Consider the following 24,688-nt stretch of genomic DNA (forward strand, 5'->3'; position numbering starts at 1 on the left):
ATTCGCATTCTGCTATGAAACTCAGCAGCGTTGCATACTTTATCTCTTAAAAAACGACTCACAATTCACAGGAGCGTCGACTGTAAAAGTCGTCATTAATCGCTCGAAACTCGATGACGAATGAGGAATTGGAACCACCACAGTAGTTGTAGTGAATGAGTAGCGCATCCTACAGCGCGGTTTCGTAAATAAGTTTTTAAATGTTTAAAAAACTTCAATCTCTAAGTTTCTATAAAAAAATCACCGCCTCAAAGTAGAAAGTTCTTTCAAAATATTTAATTAGAAATAAATTTGTTATTGAATCTAATAGTTGGCTCAAAGTGAAAAAAATGGAAAAATATTTGTTTGTAAAGTCAAAATTGTGAATGTTCGATAATGAATTGATTTGTCGAAAATGTCGCTATAATTCAAAATATTTATATTCTGAATCGTGGGATACATATCAAATAATGTTTGTTAATGAAAAAAACAGTAAACGCAGCTATAACTACATGTAATATCAAATCGAAACCACAACACGGGCAATTTTAATGAATTTTAGACTTAATTAGTTGATCAACGCGACGTAACTGAATAATTAAAAGTTATTATTGATTCCATTCCACATATTCACTATCGCGAATATTCCAAACAACGCACTCCATAGACGCGAACGTAAATTTTTAAATAGGATTAAAATAAATTGAAATCAAACATGAAATAAACAATGGTATTTGTTTAAAATCTAATTTAACAAAATCTACGCGGAAAGCTTTCGACACCCATCATTAGACTATGGAAAACGAAATATATTCGGGATGTACAAAAATTAATGACACTGAGGTCTATAGGGTGATCCAAAGACAATCTTCGGGTGAAAGTATCAGAAATAAGTCTCAAATTTCTTAATTTGAGGGCCGTGAAAGGAGTAAGAAATTGGAAAAGACTTTATAGAGGAAAAGAAAGATCATACAATATAAAAAAATGAGCCGTGGGGCGATAAACCCTTTCACTCAATATAAATAAAAACATAAAATAGGGTATCAAATGAGCTAGTAATATGTATCACTTGGAAATAGTTTATTATACTTTCTATAAAACTCCCAGGAAAAAATTATAGTAGCAATTTTGTTAAGATGATAATTATATTGAGATTTCCATTATCCGTTTTTCTTACTTGTTCTAACTCGTTATTTATGTTGTTGTCGATGTAACTTTCTCCCTTCCCTTCCCTTTATTTTCACAGCTGTGATTTCACCAACCGTATTTTCATTCTAGTTATTTAAAATGAATAATTCAATGAGATAAGATATTTTGTATAAATTAATCTTTCATGGTAAACGATCTCGATCAGAGCTCTGTTGTAATCAATTTTCTCGAAATATGCGCGTCAGATTCTCTTTAAACCTACGATTAATGCAAAATGCTAATAAAAAATTTTTAAATTTCGTTTTTGGTGAGTCAGTTTTGTCAGAAGAAATGGATGATCAAGTGCTATCTTAAGAAATTTATTTAGTCTTAGGACAGGCGCTTTATAAACGCTCGCAGCTTCATATAATTTCATAGATGGTGGTTATGGAAGATATCCATGGTAGTGAGGATGATTTGTCGTAATATTATGTTATAGTTGTTTCTAAAATACGATTTCATATCGCGGCAAAAGATATAGAAGTTTTTAGAAGACGACAAATCTACCTCACCGTTTCGAAGAAGTTACATAAATTTAGTGAAACGACTATATATCAATACCAAAATAAAAATAGGATGAGGAATATTATTGAACCTAATAATAGCCCTACTTTTTGATGTTTCAACATAATAGATCTAATAATCTGTACTAAGGATGCTTTATTTATATTGAACAATATCTGAGATCGATTACGTTGGTAATGGATGAGAGAATTATAGATCAAGTTATAAACTTCGAGTATTCGGGCGTAGAAACATCAAAAGTAGACAAATAAGCAAGACATGAAAGCAACTAAATTATCAGGAAACATGGAGAAGATTATAGGTGAACCAAATAAAATTCCATTTGACACGATCCTGAATTTAATAGATCCAAATCTATTTTTCATCATTTTAGTGTCCATTACCATCCCCAAATTATTTTGAAGTTGGTTTCATTATTTATTGACTTCAAACGATTTTCTATTGGAAAGTACAAAAGTTTTCCAAAATATTTGGGTTTTTTCAAATTGTCAATCTTAAACATTCTCGTTCAAAACTGAAACGAGTTCTTTGTTATGAATGAAGTGAAACATGTTACTTCAAATATTAACTTTAGTTTGTTGTCTTTCAGATAGTAAAAAATTATGTTTAAAGACGATAAATGGTAAAGTTATAACGTTCATACACTCCGGTAAAGAATAGTAGCAAAACAGGGTGAAATATATAATAGAAACAGCTTCTAAATTATGTGTGGATGGCAACTAATTGTTCTAGACGAAAGAGTAATGAAAAAAGAAGTTAGAAAATACAATGGTTCTTTTCAAAATTTAAACTTAACGAAATGTAATGTTAAAAAGATTTTTGACCCTTGATTATACTGCCTATAATCCAGATGAGAACGAGAAAAAATTGTTTAGAATTGTTTAGAATTTAGATTTTTGATAAAATTTGAAGCCAAACATGTGTACTTAATCTCAACCTCAACCAATATATCTTAACCTAATCACATTCTGATCACCCAAAAAAGTTTTCAAACTTATTAGTTAATCACAATATCTTATTTAAGTTTAACAAGGTCGGGTTTTCCTAAAAACCAATGTTATATGAAATAAAGAAGATTTTAAATACTGAATTGTTTGATCATTTAGGTATTTACGAGTATGTAAACTTTGATCGATTAGATGGAAGATCATCCCACCACACCTATCAGTAACACCGCTACTGATTAAATACGTTTGATATCGGTAGAAGGATGAAAATAAAACATCGTCAATGGAGAAGATCATCACTAAGTGATCCAAGATCCAAAGACAAACACAAAGTTTTATTACATTCACTACTGCCCATTTAGTTGTACGTTGCTTTATAGCGAGATTCTAGAATATTCCTGTAAGTTCTTCAAACCAATTCTACTAAAGGATATTCCGTAGGTAAAGACAAAGTTACAGTTCTTGCCAATATATTTAACAGAATTCGAAAGATATCTGTTAAGTGAACTTAACACCGTTTATGCCACGCAAATAGATAATTAGATAAAACATTAATAAAGCCGATAACGTGTAGCTTTTCCTCATGTCTGCACGACAGAAATCCTCGAGAAAGAAGACAACGTCAAGCGGCGGCAGAGAGTTTCTACTTTAGCAGGGGGTAAAGAATATGTGTGGTACGGATGTGGGAGAGAAACTCGAAAAGGCTGCGAGCCGACACCAGTCCAAAGTTAACGTTCCCGTAGATTTCCCACCCTGTTGTGCGCGTCCCTATTTACTTCCGCTTCTGTAAACTCCACCCTATTTCATATCCACCCTCGCTATTTCATTCTCCTTGTTTTATTTCATCTTCTGATCCTATTCCCTTTTTGTCCCTTCACGTCGCGCGCCGCCCCGCAGGTCCTTGTTTATGTTTTCTGCCGACGAATCTCTATTCACGAATTTACATAATTTTAGATTTTTACAATTTTTTCTTCGCATAAACGAATTATTTGGTCGTGCTTCCAGTAAGCGGTTATATCGGAATTGAATATTGTGCTCTTCTGATCCCATTTCAGCTGATTTATTTTTGAGTTTCTTGTTATTGGGTATAAAATTTTATTCGAGACGGTCATTTTATTTTTGTCTGGCTTGTTTCGAGAATATGGTCGAATTAAATCACATTGACCTTTGGAAATACCTAAATTGCTCAACACACAAGTCAATCAATAATCCAGTTTTGAATCTTCACAATTCTATTATTAAAAAACAAATATTTTAAATGTAAACTTGAAAATTCAACTTCACATTATATTCAAAAATAATTATTGCATTTGAACATTTAAACAACAATAGACTAACCTCTTTTTTGTAAATCGTCTCTTGAAATTTGACTGGTAAGAGCTGTTGGTGCTGGGGGAAGGCCAAGTGGAGGTGCTGTGGGAGTCCCGGGATACCAAGCCCACCCTGGTGTTTGCCCGTTAAACATTCTCAACTTGTCGTACACGGATTCGTTTTGGGCTGATGCTTGTTGTTCTTTCTGCGAAGCTAAATTCCTCAAAACTCGGTTGATAGATGATACCTGGAAAAAATATTTATCTATGAAATTTCATATAACATTTCACTAGAATGTCGAACAGTGAATTCTGCAGCATCCCTTTCTACATTAATGTTCAAGAGATTTTTTTTGTGATCCGATCATTATCACGATCAATTTTATTCTATACTAAATTACCATAAATGTCTGGAAACTAAGCGTCTCACGCAGTAGGAGCTTCTTCAATTATTATAACTACAATTATTATATTTAAATCTAACACTAAAATGTAAAATTCAGCACTTTGCTCTGATTTTACACTAAGCACTTCGATAATTAACTTAAGAGGCTTCGTCCTCTCCAGTCATCTCTCTAGATTGATGTTGTCGAGGAGCTGAGATGTTTCAAGAGCCGCTGTTCGTTAACACATTTAGTGGATACCTACCTTACAGTGAATAGTTCCAGGTCATTTCGAAAGTACGAGGGTGTATCAACGATGTTCCTTAGCACTATATTTTGAAAAATCTGGATTATTTGGGTGTTGTTTCCACTGGTTGGATCCCGTAGGTTGTTGTTGTGTTCATATAAAAATAGTTTATTGAAAACGAACCGTGTGGATTGTCTTTTAAGCAACCAACACATCCTTTCTCATGTGAGGTTTCCAGTGTAACTTCGCATATTTTTATTTGTATGAATTGCTCCTTTTTATTTATGACATTGACCTGTACTGGTTTTTTCTGGTTTAAGCTTATTGAAGTCTGTTGGTTGATTACAGCTTCTTCATGGGAATCGCCTACAGTCAAAATGGCTGTGTCGTCCACAAATGTGTCACTAGTGTAGGACGTAAGGTAGAACAGGCCCAAGAACACTACCTTGTGATACACCCACGTTGATTTCCTTGGAGTTCGAGTAAGAACCTTCTTACTTCATTCTGAAAGAGTTTTATCAATTTGTATTTGAGCTCAAAAGTTATATTGGCCTATATGAAGATACTACGTTTGGGGGTTTTCCTGGTTTGAGCATCATTATGACTTCCACTTTCCACATACTCAAATCGGAAGCTATCTTCGGGTTCATATTTACTTTAATCATTGTGGATATTTTTCTTTGGAGTTCTTAAAGTTATTTTTAAGCTGTTTTGATTCTGTATTAACTTTTTAAGTAATTATTCTCCTTGCTAAATATTCTGCGGATCTATTTACTTTTCGTTGATTGTTTTTAGCCTAGCTACTATCTTGTGTTTTATTTATGAATTTTGGGCAATTGACCTGGTCGCCTTCCATACTGAGTATTCCGTAGACTTGTCATTTTTTACTTATAGTCTTATTTATGATATTTTGGATTTTCCTTCTCAGTTATTGGGTAGCATTATTCAGTCTGATTGTGATATTACCTGCATCTCAGTTTGCGCTTTCCACGTATAAGTTCTCTTATTTTGTTTGGTTTGTTATTGCCCTTTGTCTTTGGGATAAGGTTGGGAGTACTGGCCCATGCAGTTTGTTAGATACAGTTGACTGCTGTTTCAACTTCCTTGTCTAATTCTTCTTTAGATATTTTAGAGACTTGCCGAGATAAATAAATTCGCCAAAATCATTTAGAAAGAAATTTTATTGGATTTCATAGATTTGAAACTGCGTTGTTGTTGTTGTCTTGCTCACAATAAACCGTATCGTTAAGTATAATTTGAAGTAAGTCAAATATCCTTATTTATTTACATAGTGCTATCGATCAATATAATTCCAAGAAACGGTGGAAGATCCCGAGCTTTCACCATATTTTGAATTGAAGAGGCATCCACCATTTTCGTTACTCCAATAAACTGATAATTTGCGACATTTGGTTGACTAGAAATGTTAGATTCAATACTTAACACATTCATAGCACTTTTCACACTAGATGACTCCCACGTGTCCGTTCATAATTAAATTGCACATAAAATATTAAATGTACAATCCGATTTTTAACCATATGGTTAATTAAGACGAAACCAATTCTTCTCCAGCTTTCCCCCATAAACGAATCTACCTCAGATGATTTCACATATGACCGAATCCGAATAGCTAAACACGCTTTGGTGATTTCATTCAAAAAAAACTACCCCTCGCGCCTCTTTCATACCAGTCCGGCGGACGTATATTTTACTCTTAATTCTGCACAATGACAATCATTGGCGTACGCATATTTATCAAAAAGGATATTTAAGTGATAAGTGGAAACAACAATTTTAGTATTACCAACCCCAAATTTCAGTATTTGCTAAAAACTACTTCCCATCCCCTAATTATCAAATGATTTTGATAACATTTCCTTATATTGCTTTAGTTTTGAATTCTTTTGAGAAGAGTTGATAGGAATTATGTCAACATGTTCAGCATTCAACGCCCCGGTAGTTGACTATTTGAAATAGCTTCCTGCGTTCCACTGAACCGTCTCTAAATCTAGAGTTTTCTTTTTTTTTCTGTTGTTCCGAACACTCAATCGCTTAAAAACTACAGCAGCTAAGTAAGAATCAAAATCAGTTGCACCTTGCACAGTAAAAGATCTGTAGTAACAAGGAAATGGGGCTATTCAAGCCGCTCGTCATTGGACTTTCAAATAAATAGCAGGACCAAATATCACTTCTTCTAACATTTCCTTATATTGCTTTAGCTGCAAATTCTTTTGAGAAGAGTTGATAGGGATTATGTCAAACACGTTCAACATTCAACGACCAAGTAGTTGTTTTTTTGAAACATCATCCTGCGTTTCACTGAACCGTCTCCAGATCTAGAGAGTTTTGTACCTCCCGCAGGTACTTGATCCCTAACAAGACCTAACGGTGAGATATGACCTGCCTTTTCTGTTATTCCGAACCTTCAATCGCTTAAAAACCACAGCAGCCGAGTAAGAATACATAGTCATGGACGTCATTCTTTTTTACTGCGGTTCATCCAAGATTGGTGTGCCCAAAATCAGTTGCACCTTGCACAGTAAAAGATCTGTAGTAACAAGGAAATGGGGCTATTCAAGCCGCTCATCGTTGGACTTTCAAATAAATAGCAGGACCAAATATCACTTCTTCTAACATTTCCTTATATTGCTTTAGCTGCAAATTCTTTTAAGAAGAGTTTATAGGAGTTATGTCAAACACGTTCAACATTCAACGCCCCGGTAGTTGTTTTTTTGAAACATCATCCTGCGTTCCACTGAACCGTCTCCAGATCTAGAGAGTTTTGAACCTCCCGCAGGTACTTGATCCCTAACAAGACCTAACGGTGAGATATGACCTGCCTTTTCTGTTATTCCGAACCTTCAATCGCTTAAAAACCACAGCAGCCGAGTAAGAATACATAGTCATGGACGTCATTCTTTTTTACTGCGGTTCATCCAAGATTGGTGTGCCCAAAATCAGTTGCACCTTGCACAGTAAAAGATCTGTAGTAACAAGGAAATGGGGCTATTCAAGCCGCTCGTCATTGGACTTTCAAATAAATAGCAGGACCAAATATCACTTCTTCTAACATTTCCTTATATTGCTTTAGCTGCAAATTCTTTTAAGAAGAGTTTATAGGAGTTATGTCAAACACGTTCAACATTCAACGCCCCGGTAGTTGTTTTTTTGAAACATCATCCTGCGTTCCACTGAACCGTCTCCAGATCTAGAGAGTTTTGAACCTCCCGCAGGTACTTGATCCCTAACAAGACCTAACGGTGAGATATGACCTGCCTTTTCTGTTATTCCGAACCTTCAATCGCTTAAAAACCACAGCAGCCGAGTAAGAATACATAGTCATGGACGTCATTCTTTTTTACTGCGGTTCATCCAAGATTGGTGTGCCCAAAATCAGTTGCACCTTGCACAGTAAAAGATCTGTAGTAACAAGGAAATGGGGCTATTCAAGCCGCTCGTCATTGGACTTTCAAATAAATAGCAGGACCAAATATCACTTCTTCTAACATTTCCTTATATTGCTTTAGCTGCAAATTCTTTTAAGAAGAGTTGATAGGAGTTATGTCAAACACGTTCAACATTCAACGCCCCGGTAGTTGTTTTTTTGAAACATCATCCTGCGTTCCACTGAACCGTCTCCAGATCTAGAGAGTTTTGTACCTCCCGCAGGTACTTGATCCCTAACAAGACCTAACGGTGAGATATGACCTGCCTTTTCTGTTATTCCGAACCTTCAATCGCTTAAAAACCACAGCTGCCGAGTAAGAATACATAGTCATGGAAGTCATTCTTTTTTACTGCGGTTCATCCAAGATTGGTGTGCCCAAAATCATTTGCACCTTGCACGGTAGAAGATTTATAGTAACAAGGAAATGGGGCTATCCAAGCCGCTCATCGTTGAACTTTCAAATAAATAGCGTAATCAGGACCAAATATCATTACTCTAGAGTCTCCAGCTGAGGACTTTGGGTCTATTAATTTGCACTCAACAACAAAAATTTATCAATAATATATAATTTCGAAAAAGCCTTAACCTCAAAGTGTAGCTAGAGAATTGATAAGGATTGGTTAAAAAGATTAAGAATTGTCGCACATGATGAGAAAAGAGTGGTATCAGGCATCTCGTAGTAAAGCTTCGATCAGAAAAAAGATTGAGACAATAATTAAGGAATTAAACTAAAAGAACAAAATTAATCATAGTAATTCTATACATATAGGTAACTTACATAAAACAGTGAAATATGTGAAATCTTTTGGTATTTTTTCTATTTATTTTGGAGATTTGAATCATTATAGACTTTTGAAATTGATTGAGTTGAAGCTAAAACAGGATATGATTATAATTGTGCGAGAAATGGCGGAGTCGTTTTGCCTCCGCCACTGTTTTGTTATCAAATCGGAATATCAAACAGCTCAGTTGACGTGCATTTGACTACATGCACATATTTTTGTAAATCAGATATCATTTTTTCCTCTGATCCTGATATGTCAGTAACAGATCCACTCTATGACATGTGGCTTACCCTTGTGGTCTAAAAAACACAATAGGAACTCATTTCCATTAATTTAATTGTGTAATTGGCTAGCCTGTACTGGTACTGTATAAAGATTGAGTTACGATGGACGATAGAATGAAAAATTCAATCATACGCTCACTGTACGTACGAGGGCTGCTATTAACTTTTCTTTGCTAGCATTATTTATTATACAAACAAATTCATTTCTATTTTTGAATATTTTCCATACACTTTTTCATACGCTTGTACTGATTTTCAAAGCATAATTAAGTCATTGGGTATCAAACCAAGATTGTGTAGTAGATACTCCAGAAAATCCGCATTCTAGTCGGTTAAAAATTGCTTCAATATCGACGACATTCTGTAATTTCTTAAAATACTTCTATTTGGGATAAGCCATTACCCATTTATGGGTAATACCAAGTAAATTACCTGATGGACTATATTCTGTAAATATAGTTTTACAGATTGTGAAGAAAATGATGTGATTTTTGGAAATCTTTTCTTAAAAAAATACGGCGATTATTGAAATACGGATTGGGGACGTGGACACAAAGAAACAAAAACGCAAAATACAAAATACAGTATTGAGATATGGAAGAAAATATAGGATAAATCAAGTTACAACAAGGGATAACATTATGAAAGAAAATTTGAACTTGAAACCAATTGAAAGCAAAATCGAAGGACAATTAAGGTAGGTAATAGAGGTAGGTAGGTAGGTAATAGAAAAATATGTGAAGCATGAACTCACAATACAAAACAAAGAAAGAAAAAAAGAAAGATCGAGAATAAGCTAGACAGAAGAAATTAAAAAGACAGGGAAAATCGAGTAGGAAAGAATGGAAATTGCTGTGAAAGAGGGAGTCCACGTCATGACTCAATTCCAGCATGTTTTACACCTGAAAAGGTAGAAAGACTTTAGGATTGTGTGAGTAAGTAACTTCATAAACAAATCAAAAATTTAAATTGATTTTTTTTGGTGATTAATTTCTTTCAAAATTGAGGAGTCCTCTAACAGGAATATTTCGTTTTTTCGTACGTTCTAAATAAGCAAATGCAATCAATTATAGATAGTGGTGTAAATTTTATATTATATTCTTGACTCAATTCCTGTTACAATGATAATGAAGTCGAAGGGGAAAATTTAAATATTTGCCGCCGTAATGGATTTCAATAGAGTGTTAATTCGACATTCGACAGTTTGGTGGTTAATCAGTTGGAGTTATGGTTATTAGTTGGGTTGCGGTCGTGAAATTAAAGGGATTTCTTTCCATGAATTGAATATTCGATTAATGTAAATAATAGGTCTCTAACCAAATTCGAGAACAGCATAGAATAAATTAAAAATTTGTAGAAAGTTTCACAACGCGTTGTGTATATTAAGAAAAGTATACAGAATTTGCCAAAGATGGCATTCTTTATGACATGCTAAAATACTTTAATTTTCATTCTACAGCGGCAAGGGTAGAAAGATCATAAGAGCTACTGTACTGCAGAGCTCTTAAAAAATTAACAACTAAAAAAGATGAGGAATATATTATTTAAATAATAATAATCTAAATTAATACACTATTTTTAATTATATCCAACAAGACAAGACTAAGACTTTCTTGGAGACTTGATCAGACCAGACATTTGCTTACTTTCGTCACGTGTGAAGCTCTGATTTCAGGAAGCAACTTGTACAAGCAGCTACACCAATCAAAATGCAGCACTACTTCAATTTGGATGATTTCAGACACAAAACGGATTTCGAGGTATTAATATACACATCAAGAAAATGAGCTGGATGACTGCAGTTAGGATAAACATAGAACCAATTTCGATTACAGTCAACGGACACAACATTGAATTGATATTACATTTCAAGAATTTGGGTATCTAGTTGTACAGTGACATAACGTGCGACGAAGAGATAATAATAGTTCAGACGCGGTTAAGAAAACTATGAAGCATTTTTTTACTGATATAAGACGTGGACGCTTAAAATTGACATCATGAATGAAATAGAAGAGGAATTCGGACAGATGAATAAATATCGAGCATTCCTAAACAGCTTAGAGAACGCGTCTGTACAACAATCAAACGAAGCGACGTCCCTGTTGTTTAGAACTACTTAAACGACATATTTAATACTCCTGGGACGTCGGTCAACTCGGCGCCTGTCTTGGCTAAAACTTCTGAGTCTGTCATCGACTTTATACCATCCACAATACACATACACCGGTATGCTGAATTGTCGTCTTATATTTAACACGCTTCGCGCATGACGTCACGCTGGAATCAGAATGTTTTTTTGGCCATTAAGATTAGATTGGATTTTTGTAACATTTTATCTATCTAGTATTATTTTCTAATAAAGATTGTTTTCTATTATGCCCCTTATCGATATAGCACAAAAGTAGGTATTGAATACTTGTTCAAAATTAGTATTATACCCGGAATCTGTAACCAAACTCATGACCACACTATATGATCCTTCATATCTCGCTTTCTGTCCCTGTAAGGATTTTTCTAATAAAAATACAATTTCAATCAGCGGTTTCTAGGAAAGGAACTGTACAATTTATAAAACACAGTGATTTTGATTTACGTTTCGCTAGGATGATCGCAAAATTTATTTAACGACACACAATGCCGTCTTGATTATAATCACTACTTTCGAACGGTATTTTAAATTGCAGGAATTAAAAAGTGGGAGCGACACAGTGCGGTTTAAATTTGATTCACAAGTAAGCGGATTGGAAACTACAGAGGGAAGATTTAATGAATTCTGTCAAATTTATTTTATATTACAACAACACACATAAATATTTCAAGTCTACATCATAATTTTCTATTGCATAAAAAAATTTTATTTGAAAAAATAACAGTAGATTTACTCCCATAAATGATCAATTGTGTTATTTGTTTAAAATAAGAAAGGATTACCCCCTTAATCCATGTTAGAAAACACCCCGGTATCAAATACAGCCGACAATGACTATACCAAATTAATAAAATTAGGAATGAAGCTGTCGAAGTATGGGACGAATAAATTTGTGGGAAAGTTGCATATCCAAACAATGCGTGTGCCAGATGCAATTCACTGCAACTCACGCACGTCTAACACCCTGTTCACATATAACTGGCTTATCCCTATCCCGGGGACGTGTTATTATGTCCTTATTCTTTGGGTTTAGTCAACTGGAAGCTAGACACCTTCTCACTTTGTTTTCGGACGTCAGTAACACGCAGTCGATTGAAACGTCTTTCCACACACTTTTTTTCTTATTTAATGACATGCAAATACTTAGAGTACACAAAATACATCGAAAAAATATAATCACAAATTACATTCATGCGTATAAGTAGTATATAAACTTTACCGAAAATGAGCAAAGAAACAGTATGAGCACCATTTAATATTGACTGAATTTTCACGGAGCTGACCATCAAACACTAGTAGTATTGAACAACGCCTTCACCTGAAGACCTCTCTACTTCCAGCTCTTCTGCCCATACTAGAATTGCGACTATATGTGGATCTGTGTCTTTATTTTCTATCTTAAAAATTTTTACTATTCCTTGATCTTTTACGAGGCAGAGTTAAGATCTACTTTTTCTTTTTTCAAGGGAATGTCCAAGGGAAACATAGAATGTCAGTAATTAGAAATAGATAAAAAGGCTTTAACAGGAGACCTTCATGTTGAGTGGGGCAGTAAAGAAAAGAAAATAGAATTACTTAGATGAACCTTGCGGAAATACTATCTTCCGCTATCTGAACGGTTACTAAAAGTCCAAATGGTTAATCTGTACTATCGTTTCTTGCTTCTTATTTTATCTATTTCTTATTATAGCACAGTTTTACTGTTGATATTATAATCGCTTGATTGGCATTAAAACCATTGCCGGATGAGGAATTTTCTATAGACCTTCCATGTTGTTCTAATTTATTCACGAGATCTTTTAGTGTGTTCCCCGAAATTCTCTTTGTGTCCAATATTGGACATTTGCTTTGTAAATGCTTCCTTATAGTGACATGAAAAAGCTTGACTTGTATCTATCTATTTGTTTATGCAATGAAATGTTCAAACCCGATTTTTCCTTACTTTTATATACTTTTAAAAGTGCAATGATAACAATCTCATAACTTTTTGGCAAAATCCTCACAAGACTCAACAGATTATGAAAACAATTAAGACTAAAATAGGGTGTGGAAGTAGCAGATAAATTTTGATAGAATCAAAATATTTGAGAAGAAAACCATAAAAAGCACCCAACGCTTTTAATCATGAAGTCATTTGAACAAATAAATTTGCGTTAATTATATTGTTTCCACTATTTTCAAAAAAAAAAACAATTTCTCCGTAGAATATTCTGGAATATAATTACTTTGGCTATAAATAAATTTCGTAATTAAAACGAAATTTATATATTGCACACGTTCAAACTTAAAGTTTTATCAATGGAATCACGGATTAATTTTGAGTTTGACGAGAGTGTTCTGGTTTCCTCTACATACTTCTGATAAAGTTAAATGACTAATGGTATCTGAAAGATGCAAGGTAAGTGAATTAAATTCAGGTAGAATCAGAAGTAGGATTATATCAAATGTACTATATCAATAATAACTTTTATTATGTTCTAAAAAATCTTTAGAAGGTTGAAAATATATCATGATCTTCAAATAATAATTTTAGATTGTGACGTTATTTTTCTCAATTTCAGACATTTACATAAAGCGTCCCACTATCTCATTAAAAGTGGGTGTTTTTCCATATTTGTAGATCCTCATTGATGTCTTAATAGTGGGTTTGGATCTTTCCATATCTAGTAAGTTTAAACTGAATACTAATATTGAGTAAAATTTATGATATTTAGTAGTTTTAGATGGATAAACAAATAAGAATGTGTGAGGAATTCAATTAAATGTGTCCCTTAACTAACAATAGATAAAAACCTCTCGACGTAAATTTCACATGACAGATGAATTAACATGTTTACATCCTTTGCAAGTTCATCGATCTCGGCATTCAATTCAGCTTCACCCTAACACACATGTTTGTCATTATACGAATCGGACTACTTTTCTCGATATTTTTATAAAAAAAGAAACGAAAACATAAATTATCTACCAAAAAATCCCATTCAATTTTCAGGGAGTCCTTAAAATCGGTTCCTTTGACAAAACTGAATGCAATTTCACGTACAAAAGTGGCCTTTACAGAAAAACTCGAGAACATGCATAAATCCCTTTAGTAGTGTCGACAGGAGTATTTGTCGCAATATATTTTCAAAAATGGTCTATTATAGTTTTCGAGTATCATTTTGATAAATTCCTTTACGAATTCAATAGAAATTTTTGCTTTTGAAGGTATTATTGTGCGGTAGGAATAAGCTATACCTGAGCTACCGGTCAATCATACTTACACTGAGAAACATCATATATTTATTTGCTCAACATTTGTAGTAGGTCTGATTAATGGCTCTTTATTCATTCATCCTTTAAACTACTTCAATTATTATTCTCTACTTCATTTTATTATATTTTTAATTCTTGTTTTCTGTTTCAAGTTTCAAGATCAACTATACAAGGATTGAGTGAATTGTCAATAATTAATCACTCACTCGTTAAGCACAAAAATCATTTCGCCAAGATATTCACCATCCGAATTATTTATTTTAGAAAAATAATCAGCTGTTCTTCATCCTTATCTAGTTTTCTGCAAATGGTAGATTATTAAAACCTAATATCTTGAGGTTATCAAAAATACAAACACGTTTCCCGAACCCCCGAAGCAAATAACAAAAAAAACGGCCTTATATGTATTGACGAGGTCTAAATTTCATCTCAATTAACTTATGATATTAAGAACCGAGATTGCCGCATTGCTGATCCTGTATACTGTTTAATTTTGTATCAGTATATGACATCCTTAGTAAGTAGAGTAAATACTGTTAAACAAGGGTCCCTCTATCTGAGTTTGCTCAAGATCTGGCTATGTATCCCTAGGGCCGTGTTTGTATAACATGTCGTATGTCACCGCTTCACAAACTCTATTAGCGACAAGAAGTAGCTTTTGTTTGCAAAAGCACAGAAACTCACCTAGGTATCTAGGATGGGATCAAACACAGAGGCGTAGATTGTTTCTAACAAATCTGAAAACTGATATAAACCATACTCGATAATGAGAGTTACATTAATTGGATTTGAACGTTTATAAAAATTTTGTTGGATTAGATAAACGAATAATAACTATTCTAGTTGCGGTATCCATCCAACGATGGATACCAGAATGTTCGTTCTTAGCAGCCAAGAATATTTCGAATTACAGCCTGGATTATAACTGCGATACAACTGCGTTAGTTTTAGTAACTTGGTTTCAAAATGATGCCGAATATAGCACCGAATGTTCAACAATTGCTGGAAAGTAAAAGTTATAAGTTTTCAAAAGAATACGTTTGTGACAAAATTGCAGAGGAAACAGATCGAATTGATAAATTAAAAATGTAACCGCTGAAAACTGGAGAAACTGTATTCAATACGTGAAAAAAATTGAAAACCCAAGTAGCGATAGAGAAATTGTACTATATAATATCTAATAATAAAAAGCCAAATCATATTAAATTTTAAAATCCAACAATCCAAACAACTTTCAAAAATATTTCAAAATCCATATTTAGATACATTTTTCAACAAGTATCATTATTTATACTTATCGTATGAATAAAATTGATTATCACACTCAACTTTTTTGCCAGTCTATAATTTACACTAGCTAGATGCTCTTTACACCAAACATTAACATATCTCCTAGGTTGTCCAACATATTTTCTACCACTCTATTCCAAATCTAGTATTATTAGATTGAGAACCCAATTCTAGATCTGCTGTGTTAAAAATATTCTTTAATACGTTTGAAGATTAGAAGGTACCACAACTAATTATTTGAAAGTTTTGGTGATCAAAAAGCGTGAAAGACATCGTAATTATGAGTGTCGGTCGGACCAGCTGCGTTTATGATTGCACGAATCATTTCGTCAAGTCGTTCATGACTTTTTTCGTAGATTTTTTCTCTCATGATCAAATCGTCTTTATTTATCATATTATTTAAATTTTTGCGTTTCCTTCGCGTTGCTACTTTTAACTATTTTGTCCATAACAAACTGATCAGAGACTTTTCCTATCCATTAAAAGCATTATTCTTATTTAGATTTTTCGAAAATAATGATTCCTCTGAAACTATCCATGCCTTTATATCGTTCAATAATATTGATAAGATGAAAGATTTGATAAATTTTGCAATATCGGTTGCGTATATTTTTATCAATCATCTAGAAAAAGGTTGAAAATATATTTGAATTCCTCAAGGTTTAGTGTACCGAATAAAAGATGCGAATAAGTATAATTATTTTCAAAATTCCGTCATGAAGTTTCTTTTTAATTACTTGCAATACATTTTTTTGTTTTAATAGTTAAAACAAACAGAGCGTCAGACTCAGCAAAACCGCATTTTTATATAAAATGTGCTGAGTTTGTGTAAACATTCTTGTTGTCGAACCTGTGCACAAAAATATTTATATAAAATAAAATTACGTCGGATAAGGCGAGGGGGAAAATTGGTGTATGGTTATTTTGGGGATGCGGTCGTCATGGAAACGGCGAGGGTGCGGAGCTTTGGCGTTCAAAGGAATGTGGGGGATTACAAAAATGGAAACAGATTAAGGAAAATGGTGGATGGCTGAATGCTGCCGCTGCTTTTGCTACAATGGAAAGATGTGCGAATATAGTAAGTGAGATAATTCCGAGAAAAGAAATTACCAACTTTCCGTAAGTTCGTACCTTTATTTGTCGCATCGTTTTGTAAATAGGAACAAAAGGAATCGAAATAATTAACTACCTGATATAAAAACGGAATGATATGGTTTCAAATTGAAAATTTATTAGTTTCTCAATGTGTATTATCAGAGATACCATCAAAATTACACATCCTTTGGTTTATTTTGTCGATAGACTGAATATCAAGTAAGAAAAATATCAATTTTGGTTTTATAACAGATTTGTATAATGTAGTATAGTGATTCTGGATTATTTATAAATAATTTCGTAATTATAATATTAGCAATATATCTGCTGAGTTAAAAATATAAAACGGCAATCACTGCTAGAATAGAAACATTGAAGTTTTAATAAAATATGAATGTTAGCTTTTATCAACAGTTGAGATTTTGATTGTATTTAAATAATGTATATCTTAACCAAAATCTCATAACCATATCTACTGTGAATTGAAGAAAGTTGAACCTGATGCTGTTAAAGTAAAAAGCAATCTTTAGATGCTCTTTACACCAAACATTAACTCATCTCCTAGGTTGTCCAACATATTTTCTACCACCCTATTCCAAATCTAGTAGTTTTAGACTAAGAACCCAATTTTAGATCTGCAGTGTTAAATATATTCTTTAATACATTTGAAGATTAGAAGGTACCACAACTAATTATTTGAAAGTTTTGGTGATAAAAAAGCATGAAAGACATCGTAATTATGAGCGTCGGACGGACTAGCTGTGTTTATGATTGCACGAATCATTTGGTTAAGTCGTTTATGACTTTTGTCGTAGATTTTTTCTCTCATGATCAAATCGTCTTTATTTATTATGGTATTTGAGTTTGCGCGTTTCCTTCGCGTTTCTATCAACAATAAAATCGTAAGCTATTTAATAATGTATATCCTAACCGAAATCTCATTACCAGATCTCCTGTAAATTGAAGAAAGTTGAACCTGATGCTGTTAAAGTGAAAAGAAACTTAAGATGTTTGTACCATTTTAGAAGACTACCCACACCTGGGTACAAGATCAGTATGCAAAGAACTTGATATTTCGCAAACATCCGTAACAACATTTTTAGAAGGAAAACTATAATAAAGATTCATTTTGTTATCAATTGGTCTAATATTATCATTATTCTACCTTGAAACGAAACCTATTGAGTGGACAATGGCCCATTCTATTCTCTAAGTGATCATCGCGTCTTAGTTTGCTTTTTGAAAGGAATTTTAGAGCCCAGTTAATAGAATAAGAAATCTCTTTGATTGTTTCATACCTGGAGTTTACTCCATGTTTCTTTTTTTCTCATATTTTAATTTTTTTAATGCACTGACGTCTTGGGGAACCCATGAACAGTGTCCCTTCCCAGGTGAGCTTATTCACTCCTGTACACTTCACAGTTTTGAAACTGTGTGAATTCCCTTACAAGCTTTGACAAAATTTTTCAGTCAAGTGCTTGGAGGGCTACCTACTGATAAAATAAAAATCTGTCCGAATGTCCGAATGGCGTATGTTTCCGCCTATAAAATGAAAGGTTTGGAGAAGAGAATACACCAATTGAATAGAAACTACAAAACCAGGATGATAAAACACGAAATCACAAATAGGAATGTAATAATTACAAAAAGAAATGCCGCGCATAATAAAAGATCTGGAATATTTAAAAACATGATACAAGATTGCCATTTACTGCATGGAAACTTAACTTCAATGATAATTATTTTGACATACTACTCATTATTGTAAAATATTGTTATGCAAATAACATTTTAATTAGACTGTTAATGATTATTCTATTCGCAAAATTTAGTGTCAAAAATATTTACAACGAAACTTCTCATTTCATTTCTTACTAATATAGTTTGAGATAATCTCGTCGTATGTCTCTAAACTCCAAACTGTTAATAGGCCTATACAAAGTCAGTTTCTCTGAAGTTTCAATGAGAAAACGGATCGTTCGATACGATATATATATATATCGAATAGCTGGTGATTTTCGGTAGAGCGTCGAAACGGCCCCATTTACAGGCATTTTCCTTCTTACATTGGCATTTCCTCCTCACACTCCATTGCACAGGAATTGTTTGACCTATCATTTCTACTACACTAACAGTAACCAGCGCGACGGCCAATCGGCCCACTGTTTTGTGCTTGCTTCGCTTCTACTACTACTTCAAACATTATACGAGGAGGGTTCTAAAAATATATTATATAGTTGTAACCAACAAAATGAAGTTTTAAGAAAACTTATTTCATATATGGAAACAGAATCTACTAATTCAACGTATGTCGCAATAGTTTTGGCTAAGAAAATATTAGTTTACAAATAGTTTGTAATAATACAATATCAAAAATGTTTAGTTTTTTATCATAATTTGGAAATGAGAAAAAGCATTTATATTTTCGTTGGACAGATCTCTAAGTCTAAAATATGTTGAATTTTTGAAAACCAAAATATTCCACACATATGCCGTTTACAATAATATGGCCGAATGTTAAGAAAAAATAACATGTTTGACCTTCCCAAAAGCGAGATTTTCACCCAAGAAAGAGCAGAAAAATTGGTAAGAAGACAGAAGACATTGTCGGGGTTTTTCGTAAGAATGAATAATTTTTATACAAAAGAAAAGGGGGAGTTTGAAAGTTTTTTTTTAATTCTAGCCCATATCCAATCGTATTTCTACTGCTTCCAGACGTGTTTTCTTTCTTTTCGTGAATAACCAATCAATTTTCAGTTTGAGACACGTTCTCAACTAGACCTCACAAATAGCGTCACTTTTCTTCCGAGGGATGTAAGCTAAATATTTTTGCCATAGGTATTTCGTAAGATTTTTATTAGTTCTATTCAGTCCTATGAACGATATGAGGTTTGATTACTACATTCAACAGATTTGTAAAACATTGTTATCTACGTCAATTTTTAATTACAATCAAATAAAAACAATTAACGGTATCAATATTTCGTAATCTACTTTACAATTTAGCGGACTATATAACACAAAAAATCTATTATTATAACTGTCGTTTGTTATGCTACAACCCTGGTAAATTGTTATTATAAGTATCCCTTCGATCATGATGGTCTTCCACACGCATTGAAAACCCTCAAGTACTCCCCAAATAGTAGAGATTACTAGATTTCGTTACTGAAAACAATTTAATACACAACAGAGCGTTCCGAATTACTGAAGAGGGAAAGATGTAATGCTTCATGATGTACTGTGAAGGATTAGAATAGAAATTTCCTATAGGGGAATTCGATACACTTCATATAGTAGTCAATCCGGAGAAATTAGATACGAGTTTTTTGTAACGAAATGGTATGTTCAAAGATGTGATATAACTTATTTAAATAAAGGAAAGTTAGTATTAACTTTATGGTGTTGTATAAGATTCTTCTTGTGAAAGTATGTTGAAGATTATATGTACCAAAAAGACTTGTGGGTTCATAAGGAATGATTGAGATTAACAATGTCTGAATATACTGTTTACACCAAGCTATCGTCTTCAGAAACTGACGGTAAACTAAAATCTAATGACTTGACTTACCTGTTTTATATTAAATTTCCCCACCAATAAGCCACTTCCCGCCAAAATTGATTCCAACGGGAAAAAACTCCTTGGCAGGAATCTTCACATTCATTCCTTGACTAATAAACTATAGAGTGGGCTGCAAGGAATTGGCCCTTTGTCCCTATTTAAGCTACTCTTACATCTAGCAATTTCACTGCTCTCAAATGCATCCAATAATTTATTATTGGTTACATTTTTTAACAATTTTACATTATTAATATTTCATTGACTGGAAGCGTGATCTGCAATACCTGATTTTCTGGTCCGTCTATGTTTCAAAAGATCTATGTGTTCTTTAAACCCGACAATAACGGATCTCTTAGTCTGCCCAATATACTTTCGGTCACAATCACCACAACTTGTTTCATATATACCACTCTTTCCCAACTTTGGTATTTTATCCTTAGGATTGTCCAACAATTGTTTTAATGTGTTGTTGGATATATAAACCAATTTAAAACCCACTCTGCTAAATATTCCTTCCAATCCTCTCGTGTAAAGAGGATTAAAAGGTATGAAAACAAATTTTTCTTGTTTTTACCTTGGGTTTGGAAAAAAGTGGTTTCACATAGATATTTCTTAAACCTATGACGATTGATTAACCTATTTACAATTCTTTTTTCATAACCGATGAGTATAGCTACATCCTCAATGAAGGACTTTTCCTTATTGTATCTCTCGATGGTGAATGGAAAGTGGATTAACCGAAGTACCAGGAAATGGATACTGTCCATCTTATGTTGGATACAATGAAAAGAATCAGAGGGGATGTACCTGCACGTAGCGGGGTTTTTTCCTTTCTAAAAATGTCATTTGAAAGTGGAATATTTCGATTAGAAATTGTATTATTTAGAATAAAATTGACAGTTGATTATTCATACCAATGATTTTCATTCAATATAATACGCGGCAGCATCGTTCTATCACGTGGTAGGCATTTGAAGATTTTTAATGTGTATTCGCTTTCAATAATGAATATTTAGTTCTGATAATATATTGTGTGTCATAATGATAGCTTATAGTCCAAATTTCATATTTTTTCTGAACATAAATTCCCTTGTTCAGCTAGGTGATAACGGAATTGTCTATATTACCATTTATTGAAAAGCTTACTAGCTTTGTAAAATAAATGAACACACTCAAAACTAGAAATTCAGGGAAATTGCTTGATTAGGATTTCTACTGATTATTTCCAAAGCAATTGATACTATCCATAGTTTTTAGTTATAGGGAATGACATGGCAATTTTTCGTCATTCTTTTGCATTATCTATTAGACGACAAATTATTCCGCAATAATTCTAGTTTCCTTTTCCTTCAACTTTTAAAGTTGTTATTTCATATCTTTGTTTTTTTTTTTGAATATAAGATTACCTAATCGATTTCAATTCCCTCTCCAATCTTTTATATAGAAGAATATCAATTCAATGATATTTTCTTTAAATTGATTTGCAGTTTTAGCGATTCTCTATGTTACTCTATTTATGGTTTCTTCGCTTTTATTTTCACCTATATTTGTATCCCATAACTATTGCAGTTTTCACAAGTTTACCTTTCTTTGCCTTTTATCAGTATTTTATCATATTTTTGTTGTTGGTATGATTTTATCACGTATTTCATTAGATCTTGTGGATCTTTTACAATCTGTTCTTCTCTGACTCGCTATTTTTCTTATTTTTCTCTTCAGTTTTCTGCTTTTCTCTTGTTTTGTCTATATCATAAGTTATTATCACTTCGTTGAAATTAATTTTCGCATTACATTCATGCGAGTTGTTTCCTTTCGTCTTCTATTTTCTTAAGAAATCTTCACTCATATATCTAACCTCATTTTCATTTACATCATCTAATTTTTTTTGGTACGTTTAGCAATGACATTATTTACATTGTTTTGGAATTTATTAGTGTCTTTATTGACATCTTCTGCATTTTTATAAATGTATCTGTTAATTCCACTCAGAAAGTTAATATGTGGGATGACTCTAGCATTTAAAGATCTCTATTTTGTATTTTATACGCCCCCAGGTATAGAGTTCTGTTGCTCTGTAGTCCCTCGCCTTTTTAGAAAATGTGGTATTCATTCCAACGTCTTAAACTATCCATTAAGGCGACGTAAGCCTTCCCGGCAAGACCCCTGTTAATATTTGAAAATTATTGTTACTGATGTTAATATATTCTATAAATTTTGTTTGTTAATCGTTTTTTTTTTCAATTTTTTTCCCTCTCAGCTCTTTCAATTGTATTCATGCGCAATTTTTTCATTTTCTCTCCAAATTCTCGTCACTTCTTTATCAATTGGCTTTTTTTCTATTTTCCAACTCTCTAAATTAAGTACCTCATATACAATCGAAGTATTGAAGATTTGGTTAAATCTAAACGTCTACAAAATCTGCTTTCTTTGGCTACTCCATTTGTCATTTTTTCCCAACAATGTTTCTGCTTATTTTTAGTTTCTTCATTTCTTTATCAATCGCTATCTGATCTTAGCACTTTTGATCATTTCTGAGTTCCACTTACTACTGGTGTTTTTTGTTATTTATTATTATTAAACTAAATTTCAACGAGCTTGTTTTATATACAATACTATTTTTCATCCAGATTGGTATCTGTAGTATTTTTTTAAAGGTAGAATGTTGTTGTTTTGATTGTAGTAAAGTTATTTGTGTTTATTGCGACATTCCGCCAAAATACCGTAGATTCGGAATCATATTTTCGCTACAAATAATCTGCAGTAGCGTCAAAATTAATTTTTCAATCATTTTTCATTTCAATCCCAATGACGAGTACAAATATGCGAGTTAGGTTGCAATTGTAATCATTTTCATAACAATGTAATTATTTTGAAAAATTGATCAAATAAAACATCACAAACTTCTATGTCTATACCTAAACTAAATATGGAATATAAAATATTGGATATTATCCAAGAAAGTAGAATGAATATACTGACATTTCCATAAATTATGCAACAACTGGCAACCTTCCTAAAAGTTCATAATTTATTTTATGATCTATCTCAAATGATTCTTTATTTGTCCACAATTTATCCTGATGGGATAGTCCCCTTGACGTTGGTGATCATCATGGCAAAACTCTCTTTATCTTGAGCTAGTTTAAATAACTGTCCTGTTTCTTTTGTCTCCCGCTTCTCTTATCCAAGTCCATTCTCTACTATTCCTTAACCAAGAGGCTTGTTTTCTGGATCGTTTGTTTGCATAACTGTCCACGGTATCTTGAGCATGTCTATAAAATCACATTTCAAAAGCCTCTAAGCGATATTTTTAAAGAACATGCTTCAACACCATATAAGAGAACTGACCATATGTAACATTTGATCATCCATTTCCAGAAATTTTAAATTATCATTAGAGAAGAATGATCTCATTTTAAAAAATCGAGATCCAGTTGTTCAGTAATGTAGCAACCAAGATATTTGAAACTGGACACTCTTTGAATCTTTTATCTGTTTATCTGTAGCTGTGTCATGGTACGGCAAGCTTATAAATAAAAATAAATAATTAGAACAGCTACTGTTAAGACCCATCTCTCTGGCGTTTAAAAGGTATCGCAGTATCCATTCAAGTCGTCACACACTACAACTGTATCGTCTGCGTATCTGATTGTATTTATAAGTTTACCGTTTACTCTTTATCAATTCACTACACGGGATTCGATGTCTCGTTTGTCATTCCGATTGAAATTTTGACAACTACTTACCTACTTTTGAGAAAATTCATCCACGAATCTTACGTGAAATCGTTTCACGTCACTTTCATTTGTGATTTCTATTTTAATTGGATTTGAAAACCGAAAAATACAAATCTTACATGATACTAACAACGAGAACTATATAAAATTAATTTGATATCTTAGTATCGTGAGTCGTCGAAGTTTCGCTCACAACAGATTAGGTTGCCTCCAAGAGAGGTTAATCGTTCCATTCGAATTAAATCACGTGTTAATTGAAAACAATCAAAAACTACAGTGCGAACATATACACAGATACAACCAAGACGATGATCATAAGCACAGAATCACGACGTCAAAATTGACAAATAAAAAACTCGACTCACTGATAACATAAGATGGAAAATTTGAGAAAGAAATAAAAGAAAAACCAACAAACGCAGCAATACTATTGAAACCAATAGAATTGTTTTTTAGGGAATAAAAAACACATAGACACAGGTAAAAATACAAACAACG

The 24,688-nt window shown here is 33.0% G+C and overlaps 1 protein-coding gene across 1 annotated transcript in view; it reads right to left on the reverse strand.

The window, feature by feature from the left end:
* Nucleotides 1-24,688, reverse strand: part of LOC130448355 (paired box protein Pax-6) — a 94,685-nt gene that overhangs the window by 36,166 nt on the left and 33,831 nt on the right. The window contains exon 5 of the mRNA XM_056785684.1: nucleotides 3,978-4,197. Coding sequence (XP_056641662.1) covers nucleotides 3,978-4,197 — 220 coding nt within the window. The remainder of the gene's footprint in view (nucleotides 1-3,977; nucleotides 4,198-24,688) is intronic.

This window comes from Diorhabda sublineata, chromosome 8, assembly GCF_026230105.1.
Source record: "Diorhabda sublineata isolate icDioSubl1.1 chromosome 8, icDioSubl1.1, whole genome shotgun sequence".
NCBI classification, from domain to species: Eukaryota; Metazoa; Arthropoda; class Insecta; order Coleoptera; family Chrysomelidae; genus Diorhabda; species Diorhabda sublineata.